Here is a 12,122-nt window from a genome sequence, read left to right as displayed (position 1 = left end):
TTAAAAGCAGGCTACATCACACATCACCCCTCCTCCTCCTGTCCCTCGCCCTCCTCCGCCCTTCCTCCTCCTCCTCCTCCTCCTCAGACAGGAGCGTCACCGCCGCTCTCCTGGATGCGTCGCCTGATCTCCGCCTGCTCTCTCTGATTATTCTGCGCTGTTTGGAGGTAAGAAACGCTTCTTTTCTTTCCATCAGCTCTGAGGACATGAAGGACGGGTCCCGGGACTGTGCCGGGTCGGACCCGGGATCCAGCGGCTGTTTATCGCGCTGCCGCAGACGCACTTGTCTCCTCTTCATCATCCGCGTTACTCCTCCTCAGACTCTGAAGGCCACGCGAGCAGCGCCTCGAACAATCACCTGAAATCTGCTGCGCGTCTGAGAGGAAATCCTCATGAAAGCGAAACATTTGTCGGGTCTCTCCTGTTTTCAGCTGCTGGTGCTCTCTGGAGGCCTCAGCAGGAGAAACCCTGGAACAAACGCTTGAATATCTTCATCACAGAGAGCGACACGCAGACATGAGGCTCCTCTTCAGGCTGAAAGCATCGTTTCAGTCTCCACCTGCTCTCTGGATTCATCGTTTGGCTGATAGAAATGTGAAAAATGTTCCTTATCACAGCTCAGAGCCCACCGTGACGCCTTCAGATCACCTTTTAAATGACATTTTCTGGTGACATCAAGGCCAGGTCGACGTTGTTCAAAGTCCAGAATGCAAAGACCTTCAGTCCAAACCTCAAAAGATGCAGATCAGCAAATAATCACGTTTAAGAAGCTTCAAGAAGCACATTTTAATGAAAGAGTCCGTTAAAACAGATCCTATGATTCATCTGTCGATCGACTCATCGCTGACTGCAGTCAGCTGCAGCATCGTTCAGATCCTGTTGTCAAAGTCTTCACACTCTCAGAATGATGGATTACAGTCTGCCATGTTTGACGGTAACGCTGAGAGACTTCAGGCCTTTTTTACCTAAATTCTTCTTCACTGCTTCAAAAGTATTTTAGATGTTAGAGGACACTGACTGATGCATCACAGCGCTGAAACAATACGTCAGTTTTGATAATCGATTATTGGTTTAAGTCATTTTTATGTGAAAATGTTCAAAATTCAGTCTGCAGAATGAATGAATGAATAATTAGTTAATGATGGAAAAAGTGAACAGCTTCCTGTTTGATTCTGTACATCTGTGTTTACAGTGTGTGTGTGTGTGTGTGTGTGTGTGTGTGTGTGTGTGTGTGTGTGTGTGTGTGTGTGGACTAATGGGCCTCACACACACACACACACACACACACACACACACTCAGCTCCATCGATGGCTCTCTGGCAGTTAAAAGCTCTCTTGATAAGACTATCGGACGCAGAAAGCACTCAGACTGCTGCCGGTCAGGTGGACCGTCGTGTCCTCAGAGACACACATTTAAAGCTGTCGTCTTTCATTTTGTCCCTTTACAGCTGCTTTCTGACCAACATCTCGTACTTTTACTCCACGTCTTGACGTCCGTCTGTGTTTTAGCTTCGAGTCATGCTAGCAGCTCTGTGAGGCTGCGCTTTGACACCGTGGACATTTGAACTCAATGCTAACGTTATCATGCTAACATGCTGATGTTTAGCAAGTGTAATGTTCTCCATGTTCACCATCTTAGCTTAGCATGTTAGCATGCTAACATTTGCTTTCCTGACATTGACTGTTAGCAAAACATCTTTACAGAGCTGATCTCTGATTGGATGGTGAGCCAGAGTCCAAAATGGAGGAAGCTATCGTGGCTGACTAGCTGTGTGTTAGCATCGAGTTTCATTAAAGCTTCTGTCAGAGTAAAACGGTTCAACAGAGACCTGGTTCACACTCAGTCTGGAGGACTTCATGCTAATGCTGCTTTTTACAGGCCCACACGGTGGAGACTTATCGTCCGGTTAGCTGCCAGGCTAAGCTAGCTAGCTCAGCTAGCCTTTGTTCCCTTCAGTAACTCCTCATTAAAATGAAATGATGAACATTTAATTTAATGTCGGAGGGAGTAAACTGTTCTTTTGAGAAGATCGTGAAGCTGGTTAGCCTAGCTTAGCATAAACACCGGAATCAAGGAGAAACAGCTAGCCTGTGAAATGTGAAAGGCATGTTGAGGTTTCATGGGCGGGGGTCATGTGCATTTCTTGGCTGGGACACCCCCCCCCCCCCCCCCCCCCACACACACACACACACACACACACACACACACACTGCAGACTGTTTTCCGATCTTTATGCTAAGCTAAGCTAATCAGCTGCTGGCTGTAGTCTCGTATTTACTGTGGAGAAGAAATCGATCTGAACATCAAACCTTGAACGCAGGACTTTTACTTTTACTCGTGAGGAGTATTTTCACATTGAGGTATTTCTACTTTGACTGAAGTAAAGGATCTGAACACTTCCTCCACCACTGGTTAGAGGACAGGAGGATGTTTCAGGCGTCCGTCCACAGGACAACAGACAGTCCAGGTGACACTGATGGAGTTGAGCTGAGGACAGGCAGAAGACGCTGATCGGCACAGATGGAGGGGGGAGGAAGGTGTAGCTCTCGGCCTGTGCTGCCGGCTCTCTGGAGGGAGGAGTGTAACCACAGCAAGAACTGTTGAGGACCGGCTGGGCGTTGGCCTGGCTGGGCGAGCTGATAAACAGCCAGGAGGGGAGGGGAGGGAAGGGAGGGAGGGAGGAAGAGGAAGACGAAGGGCGGGATGGAGCTGGAGGAAGAAGAGGAGGGAGGCAGATGAAAGCGAAGACTCAGAGGGGGGAGGGGGTTCACAGGAAGCGAGGATGAGGATATCCTCCAGCAGAGAGGCTCTGCTGTTGTTGAGGTGTCTTTCCTGAGAGCAGGACTGAAGCCTGCAGACGTCCCCTGAGGACGCTCTGATAACAGCCGGGCCTCCTCGTCCCCGTCATCAGCCTCACCCCGGGGACACCATGTCTCTGCGTGTCTGAAGGCTCTGAAACTGGATCATCTGCTGTGAAAGCAGCTGAAAAGGTGGAAATACGAGCCGTGAGCTCAGGATCCAGCTGTGATTCAGCCCCTCCGTTAACGGGACAAACAGGAACTTAACACTCAAATATAACACTGAGGATGCTAACATGCTAACACACACGCTAACACGCTAAAGTTCAGCACATATCACGTTTACCGTGTTTCATCTTAGCTTGCTGTGTTAGCATGCTAACATTTGCTTTTGAGTTCAACTTTGATGTTGACGCAAATTTGTGCTGTCGACCAATGGCAAACCATCCTGACAGAGCTGCATTTTGATTGGACGGAGAGCCAGAGAGTCCAACATGGTGTAAGCTAGCGTAGCTTCTTAGCTGTGTGTTTCATTAAACCTCCTCTGTCAGAGTAGAAACAACAGACCTGGTTCACACACAAACGTCAACGATGAAGAAACCTGAGAAGAAGATGTCAGCGGGACGTTTGTCTAAAGTCTTCTTCTTCTGCAGCAGTTTAACGGCGCCGACTGGAAATCAGCTCCATGAGAAACCATTATCAACACAAGAGTAGAAAAACATGCTAATTGACATTTGTTTTTTGTAAACTGGGCTTCTGTAACTGTGAAAAGAAGAAATAAGACAAATAAAATAAGCATTAAAACACATCAGAGTTCAGTTTGGCACTGAGAGGTTTTGCTTGGTGTGACCAGTCGTTCGTTTTAGCTAACGTTAGCAGACTTCTGACATGACGTCCGTTCATCGACGACAACAACACGTTAAAAGACCAAAGACCAGACGATTGGCTCCTCTGTAAGACAGAGCTCAGGTGGACGTTATCACATAACAGTGGCTTCGTTCCATGTAGGCATCCCAGCGAGCCAGCACACACAGCGCCAAGGCCCAGGAGCAAGCTGAGCTAAATGGAACGGAGCCATCGTGAATGAATTACACCTGCGAGGAAGCAGAGCGTCTCCACGTTGTCGTCTTCATGCTTAAAGACGTTCACACGTGATACTAAAACCAGTAATAACGAGGGATTCCCAGTTGGCCAGTTTCAGGCCTCACGGCGCAGACGAATGGAAAGTCCTGCTGTGAGTCTGACGGACGAGCAGCTGAACCGCTTTGAAGCTAAAAATCTGTCAAACGTCTGCTGTGAAACTCTGAAAGTGAAACTCTCAGTTTGCTTCTTCGTCAGCATCGAGTTGAGTCACTTCCAGCCTCGGCGCTAAAACGCCGGCCTGTGATGAGACACTGTATGATAATGTGTCTGCTGATGGACTGTCTCTGTCTCCCTGTTTCTGTCCAGCTGGTTGAAACCAAACAGGAGGACAGTTGAGGACAGCCATGCAGAAGGTAACCGATCATCTTCTTCATCACTGAAAACATCTTTTTTTAAGCTCCAGACGCTGACGCAGTGTCAGAGTTAAACGAATTAAAGGATTCAAACTGTGAACGGTGGGTGATTCACCTGAATGTTTCTGATGGTGTCACAGGTGGAGGGACAGGTAACCCCCGTCAACCTGCCCTCTTCCAGGGGCCTGAGCACCCCGGGGTCTCCCGCCACCGGCATCGTGGTAAATAGCCTCTTCCACCTGCTCAAAGACACCTGTATGATCAGCGTGCACACGGACACTTACCTGTTCTCTGCGTGTTCAGGCCAGAGTGAACGACCAGGTGGTGGGCTACAGAGACCTGGCTGCTCTGCCCAGAGACAAGGCCATCCTGCAGGTGGAGAGACCCGACCTGATGACCTACCAACCACACCTGAGCTTCTCCCCACTCGACCCTCCACGCAGGGAGGTACGTCTGCACACCGCATTTAAGCCGTCAGAGAATCCTGATCTGGAAACAGGTAGAGCTCAGGTAGACTTCAGTCAGAGCTCAGGTAGACTTCAGTCAGAGCTCAGGTAGACTTCAGTCAGAGCTCAGGTAGACTTCAGTCAGAGCTCAGGTAGACTCCAGGTAGAGCTCGGGTAGACTCCAGTCAGAGCTCAGGTAGACTCCAGGTAGAGCTCGGGTAGACTCCAGTCAGAGCTCAGGTAGACTCCAGGTAGAGCTCAGGTAGACTTCAGTTAGAGCTCAGGTAGACTCCAGGTAGAGCTCAGGTAGACTTCAGTTAGAGCTCAGGTAGACTTCAGTCAGAGCTCAGGTAGACTCCAGTCAGAGCTCAGGTAGACTCCAGTCAGAGCTCAGGTAGACTCCAGTCAGAGCTCAGGTAGACTCCAGGTAGAGCTCAGGTAGACTTCAGTCAGAGCTCAGGTAGACTCCAGTCAGAGCTCAGGTAGACTTCAGTCAGAGCTCAGGTAGACTTCAGTTAGAGTTCAGTGAGTTTGATGTCCTCTGACTTTGACTGCTGATGGTCTGATTGTGTCTCTGCAGAGGTCTCTGTCTCCTCCGTCCACGTCTCCTCCCAGGTCTCCTGAGGTAAGAGCTGCGATCTAATGACTGCATTCATCGTGATGAATGAACTCAGGTTCCTGAACGTACTTCAGATTGTTTGAATGAGCTGAAATAAAATCTGTCTTCACGAGACTCTCGTGAACGCAGCAGATGAACTCTCTGTGACCCGTTCAGAATCGTCCGACTCAGTTTTGGGTCACGACTTTTGAAAAGCTCCGGTTTGACTGACGTCTTCGTGTTCTCGTCTCGTCGTCCAGTTTCAGCTCCTGCTTTGTCTTCTCGTCTTGGTGGAGCTCAGTTAAAGCCTGAGTCTGCCTGCAGCCACGGAGAACAGACAGTGTCTTTGTTGAGACCGTTACTGACATTTCTTACAGTGTGGAGTCATGCACGGCTTGTTTTGGTGGCATTTTTGTTTTCGTTCAGTGAAATGAACCAAAGTTTGAGCTGTGGCTTTGAAACCAGAGCAGAGATGAAGCTTTCTGCGTCTCTGGAGGCTTTGAGCCAAATGCTAACATGAGCATGCTAACGTGTAGGTGCATGTAGGTACACTGCTTAGTGTGTCACCACCTTAGTTTAGCATGCTAGCATTGGCACTAAGGTGCAGCCGAGGATGATGGGAAAGTAGTTTTGCAGGTTTTCTGGTCAGAGTTACTTGAATTCACCCTGAGGGAAACACTCAGAGGTCAAAGGTCACTGTGACCTCTCAAAGCACATTTTTGACCAGAGCTCAAGAATTCAGTGTCTCAGAGGACAAAATGATGACATGATGACATTTTCTATCCAAAGGTCAAAGGTCGGCTTCACTGTGACATTATCGTGTTGTCCAGAAACTCTTCTGTTCATTCAGACTGTGACCAACAGCTGATCGTGTGTGTGTGTGTGTGTGTGTGTGTGTGTGTGTGTGTGTGTGAAGGTAAAGGCACGCAGAGCAGAGAGTGAGAGTGGTTCTCCTGGAGGATCCGAACTGCAACTACAGTCTGGACGCAAGATCAGCACCAGCCTGCAGCACTTCCACAGACCAGGTAACACACACACACACACACACACACACACACACACACACACACACACAGCAGCCTCTGACCGTCCACACTGTGACGCTGAGTGTTTTTTGTTTTTGTTTTTTTTCAGATAACGGAGCAAACATCTACAGGAAGCCTCCCATCTACAAACAAGGTGAGCGCTCGCCGTCTCTTTTCACGTCCTTCGCCTCGCCGCAGCTTCACGCGTCGTCTGTGTCTCTGCAGATCTGCAGAAACACGTCGAAGGCAGCGGCGTCATTCAGTCGGCAAAGTTTCCAGCGGCTCAGCCTCCGGATCCAAACCAGCCCTCCAAGATCGAGACCGAGTACTGGCCCTGCCCCCCCTCGCTGGCCGCCATGGGTAACAGACACACCACAGACCACACCTGCTCCTGTAGAAACCACCTGAACGCAGGTAGAGGTCATACGCTTGAGACGTTGAAACCTGCCGCTCACCTGGTTTAGAGGTCTGCAGCTCAGGTTGAATCAGTTCAGTTAGCGAATCACATCAGACTCAGGTGAGCTCAGGTAGACGCGGTCCAGCAGCTGCAGACCTGAGCTCACAATCAGACATCGATTCCTGCCGCACTTCAAACCGACAGGTTATTGATCGTGCAGACTGTGAGGAGACAAAGTCTGTTGGACAGATCATTTGTCTCTGAGACAATCAAGACGTCAAATGATGAGACGAAGTCAATGTCCTAACAAATCCTTCAGTCTCATGTTGAAGCTAAAGCGCTACGACGCTAAGTGTCAAAGCTAACTGTGAGCTTGAACTCTGGCAGAGATTGAGTGGAGGAAGAGGAGGCTGCAGGAGGAAGACGAGTTTGAAGACCTGACGGACGAGGCCAAGACGCTGCAGGAGCAGGAGCTGGAAAAGGTTTGAGAGACACACGTGCACACACACACACACACACACACACACACACACACACACACACACACAGCTGACCACGAGGGGGCTGATGGTGTTTGTTGTGAATCCAGATCAAGTCCAACCTGGGTCGTCTCATCCTGAAGGAGGAGAAGGAGAAGGCCGTCCACTTCCGGAGGAAGACGCAGTCGCTGCCCGACAGAACGCACATGCACGCCAGTACGACCGCCGGACGCCGTTCACACCTTCTGCTCTGCTTCAGGATGAATTGTGGTCTCAAGCGTTCTTTGTTTGTCGGCAGGTTTGTCAGCGAGTGCGTCCAAGTCTCCTTCACGCTCCGGACTGACCAGAGTAAGTTTGACCGGCCGGCTTCAGGACGCCGAGCCGCCGCCTCCTGACCCAAAGACAGCGTGTCCATGAGCGAGTGCCTCCTGATTGGCAGGCCGGCGCTCCGTCACCACTGTGTGTGTGTGTGTGTGTGTGTGTGTGTGTGTGTGTGTGAGTGTGTGTGTGAATGCTGGCTGAAGAAAAACTGATATTAAATCTAAATGTTTGTGATTCTCTGGAGAAAAGAAAGAGGAAATGTGGATTTTGTTGTTGTTTGTTTGTTGTTTAAAATCAAAGGTTTTGTGTGTTTCAGATGCAGTCTGCAGAGTTTTCCACAGATGGCGACAAAGGACGGCCAGGTAAAAATAAACCTGACGTCCTCCTCCTCAGAGAGTCGAAGCTTAGTGTCGCTTAGAGTTAGCGTAGCATAAACTAGCTACACGACTTTATGAGGTCAGGACGCTGAAGTGACCGAGCCGAGCGTCAAACAGAAAGACGTCCAACATGCTTTAACTTTACATGTCAGCTTAACGTGTTAGCTTAATGTGTTAGCTTAACGTGTTAGCTTAATGTGTTAGCTTACATCTTAGTTTAACGTGTTAGTTAAGTGTGTAAGTTTACTTGCTAGCTTACGTGTTAGCTTACGTGTTAGACTGTCGGTATTAAATCACACTGAGCTTCAGAAATGGAGCTTTGACGTGTTCGTACGTGATCTCTTGACCTTCGGACAGCTTCCTGTTAGCTGCTCTCTGCTAACAGGAAGTCCTGATTCAGCTCTGAACTTCACTCGCAGACTGTGTTGATGATCTCGGCTCGTCCACAGTGAAGGACAGTCACAGGTTTATCCGTCATCGTTAACGTTCAGAGTGACAGCAGACAGATCAGTCCTGAATCCAGGTGTGTTTGTACCTGGCTGTGAAGCTGCTGCTCTGCGCAGCTGCAGCCGTCTCGCTGTCTTGTTCCTCTCTCTGACCTTCCTGTCGTCATGTCTTTGCAGCTGCTCAGGTAAGCGTGCTGTGTTTGTGTGGCATGTGCATGGCCCGTGGCATCAGCGCTCCTTTGTTTGAGCCGCCATCTTTCCCGCGACTGACCGGCTGCACTCGCTCCTCCTGCACTCAGCTCCAGTTTCTGCACAGTCCCGATCCACCTGAACCCCACCCGAGTCTGACCTGACCACACGTGTCGACGTGTTTGTGTGCTCAGTCTGCATCTGTGCAGCGCCGCCGTGCAATGCTTCCTAACGCTCTGCTCACGCCCGGCCTGGCCTCACCGTGACGCTTTCATGTTTACTGTAGCAAGCAGGACTGTCTTTCATACAGTGTGTGTGTGTGTGTGTGTGTGTGTGTGTGTGTGTGTGTGTGTGTGTGTGTGTGTGTGTGTGCAGAACGGAGAGGCTCGGAGGGAGAGGATGGACAGAGGAAACTCTCTGCCGAGTATCCTGGAGCAGAAGGTGAGAGCATGTCTGCATCAGCTTAAGTTAGCCTAGCTTAGCACAAAGACTGGCAGCAGGGGGAAACTGTTAGCGCAGCTCCAATGGGTGTAGAGATAGAGCTGCTGTGGGTTTATAAAACTGACACATGTTGAGGCCACAGTCTGCGTTCCCTCTGCAGGAAGCTGAACACACACAAATATTGATGATGTCATTTTGTACTTCATATATTTGAATAACTCTGAGCTGTTGATCTTCATCATGTGGTCGAGCTTTACAGGCGACTGGTCACAGTTTAGTGTGTGTGTGTGTGTGTGTGTGTGTGTGTGTGTGTGTGTCTGCTGCTCAGATTTATCCCTATGAAGCGCTGATTGTGACCCACAGAGGGCGCTGCAAGCTGCCACCAGGAGTCGACCGCACTCGCCTGGAGGTTTGTGTCAGAGGCAGATCATGGTGTGTGTGTGTGTGTGTGTGTGTGTGTGTGTGTGTGTGTGTGTGTGTGTGTGTGTGTGTGTGTGTGTGTGTGTGTGTGTGTGGTGGTGCTGCCTGTCAATCTTTGTCCTGTAGGAGGAGAAACAGCTTTCTGTCAGCTGTCAGGTGATTCTGAGTTTATCAATAGAAAACAGGTTAAAACCTGATGATTTAATCCAATCAGACGTCTGTGAGCTAACGAGCTAACAGGCAGTTAGCCAGGCGGCTTGTTATTGGCCAGCGGTGCAGATGTCAGGGTGAAAGCTGAACCAGTGATGTGATCCTCTGAAGTGATCTGACATCATAAAACACCTGAGTGTGATGAACAGAAGCAGCTTGCTCTGATTGGTCAGGATTTACCTTCTGAGTCGTCTGTTGAAACGAGGTCTCTTCTTCTTCTTCTTCTTCTTCTGTCCTCTCAGAGGCATCTGGCTCCGGAGGAGTTCCAGCAGCTGTTTGGGATGTCGATGGGCGAGTTCGACCGCCTCTCTCTGTGGAAACGAAATGAGCTGAAGAAGAAAGCCTCGCTTTTCTAACAGGAAGTGACCTCATCCATCGAAAACTACTCCATGAAGCACCTGGAGAAGAAAACAGGCCGCGACATCAAATATCAGCAAACACAGATCGATTCATCCTGTTAGTCCACGCAAACATGTCCTCCATCTAACTAACCAATCACGTCCCTGGATGTGTGGCGGCCCCACGGATCAGAGTGACTGAAGGCTGGCCCTGATTAACCCTTTACTCTGACTAACCTTAACTGATGCACTGACACATATTACCTGTGCTGCACTTATAATCACCACTGCTTGTAAGTCGTCGTCATCCTCATCCTCATCCTCATCCTCATCATCATCGTTTGGTTTGAGCTCCAGAGGTCTGAATCAGGAAGGGACATTAGCAGGTTAGCATCGTTAGCTTCCAGCTCTTCTGCTCCATGTTTTTAGCTTACTCTCCCTCAGCAGACATGCTAGCTGCTCTGTGAGGCTGTGTGCTTTGAGCTAAATGCTAATGTTAGCATGCTAACATGCTGATGTTTAGCAGGTGTTATCTACTTTAGCATGTTAGCAGTAAACACAAAGCACAGCTGTGGCCGACTGGATGTCGTTAGCTCTGCAGGTGTCTGATCACATTAGCATGGTGACCTGAAGGTGGCGCCAGTGAAACATCAGAGGATCAATAAAGTTTTACAGTTAAGTTCACAGTACATGTAATGACAGTCAGTAAACTTTAGCTCCGCTGCTAACATGCTAAAACTCTTTGAACTGAACAAATCAGTGACTTCCTCCTTTAATCTGGATTTTGTTTTTACGCTCTGACGTCACATTCGCTCCTTCACTGGCAGCTCATGCGAGGAGACGCGTGATTGGCTGTAATTAACAACTCCAGCTCGTTAACAGACCAGTTGAAAAGCAGCTTGATGACACCAGTGAACCAGTTTCTGCGTGCTTCAGACCTCTGATGTGTTTCTGCTTTGACGTGGATGACTCATGTCTCACATTAAACATCTGATTGTAAAATTATTTATTATGTGGAGCTTTTTATTTATTTCATGATTGTAATTTTTACAGCTGCAGGTTTGTTTGCTAGCTGTGAAAAGTTCTCTTATTTTGAAAATATGAATTTTGCTGTACAGTTTTTTTTTTTATGAGCACCGTGATAACTTTATTTCTCGCTTGTCTCCAACATTTTCCACACATTTCAACACATAGCTGACATTAAAGGAGCAGTCCGTACTAACCACCATGGTAGCATCTATATTGATCGTGTCTTGAGGTAGAAAACGTCTCTGCCGTCGTCTTCAGTGTCTCGTCTTCACCTCCACAACATTCAGCCATAGTTTCTGTTGTACGATGTAAAGGACTCAAATAAACTGCAGAAAAACAGACGCTGGTTTTTCCTTGTCTCCTTGAACTCATCAGAGATTCAAAGATTTAAAGGACCAGACGCTGATTTCTACCAACTGTCGTCCTCTCGTGTCTTTACGTCATTGTGTCTCCTGCATTCATGTCAAAGCAGGATTTTACTGCTGGAACTCATTTTCAACCACATTGTAAAGGACAGCAGATTTTTAACGTAAAGCCTGTGAATTGTTAGTTTAACACTAGTTTGACATTACGGCCTTTGTCTGAGGACGTTAGCTGCTGGATGCTAACAGAAGTTACACGATGTTGTCGAGCAAACGAATTCCCGCAGTTTGACTTTTTCTCACCTACAGAGCAAGTTTTTCATCTAAATGTACAAACAGCAGCAGCACGTGCTCAGAGGTGATGCTAGCCGAGGTGATGCTAGCTGAGCTAACGCTGCGGACATGACAAACAGGTGAAGGTGTCAGACTTCCTGCTCCCATTATTGCTTCACGTGAGGCATAATGTCCACAGTTTGTCTCCACTGTCTCCCAGTATTACAACGTTAGCCAAACATTGCTCCCGGCCCGCGAGAGAAGCTGCAGAGCATGCTAGCAAAACAGGAAAACCAAGAAAATGAGCGTACCAGCTTCAGGGTTTGTCTGCTGTGAACGTGGAGCTCCAGCCAGGAAACGTAGAAGCAGGCTGGCCTCCATCTGTCCTCCACCGCCACGTTGATCAGCACATGAAACACAGGTTTGATGGAGACTCATGAAAACTGATCTCATGGAGAAGAAGATGGTGCATTTCA

General features: G+C 48.8%; 1 protein-coding gene across 1 annotated transcript; it reads left to right on the top strand.

Moving 5' to 3' along the window:
• Nucleotides 1-103: 103 nt before the first annotated feature.
• On the top strand, nucleotides 104-11,350 carry dmtn (dematin actin binding protein). Its single transcript, XM_070988478.1, is given in 16 exon segments — nucleotides 104-167; nucleotides 4,138-4,270; nucleotides 4,273-4,295; nucleotides 4,436-4,516; nucleotides 4,599-4,742; nucleotides 5,322-5,366; nucleotides 6,256-6,364; nucleotides 6,474-6,518; nucleotides 6,590-6,724; nucleotides 7,149-7,243; nucleotides 7,351-7,456; nucleotides 7,539-7,588; nucleotides 7,878-7,940; nucleotides 8,958-9,014; nucleotides 9,343-9,423; nucleotides 9,887-11,350. Coding segments are annotated over 15 exon segments (1,233 nt in total). The 5' UTR covers nucleotides 104-167; nucleotides 4,138-4,185; the 3' UTR covers nucleotides 10,001-11,350.
• The last annotated feature ends 772 nt before the right edge of the window (nucleotides 11,351-12,122 follow it).

The sequence above is a fragment of the Chaetodon trifascialis genome, chromosome 20 (assembly GCF_039877785.1).
Source record: "Chaetodon trifascialis isolate fChaTrf1 chromosome 20, fChaTrf1.hap1, whole genome shotgun sequence".
Classification (NCBI taxonomy): domain Eukaryota; kingdom Metazoa; phylum Chordata; class Actinopteri; order Chaetodontiformes; family Chaetodontidae; genus Chaetodon; species Chaetodon trifascialis.
This window is presented reverse-complemented; position numbering and strand designations above follow the sequence as displayed.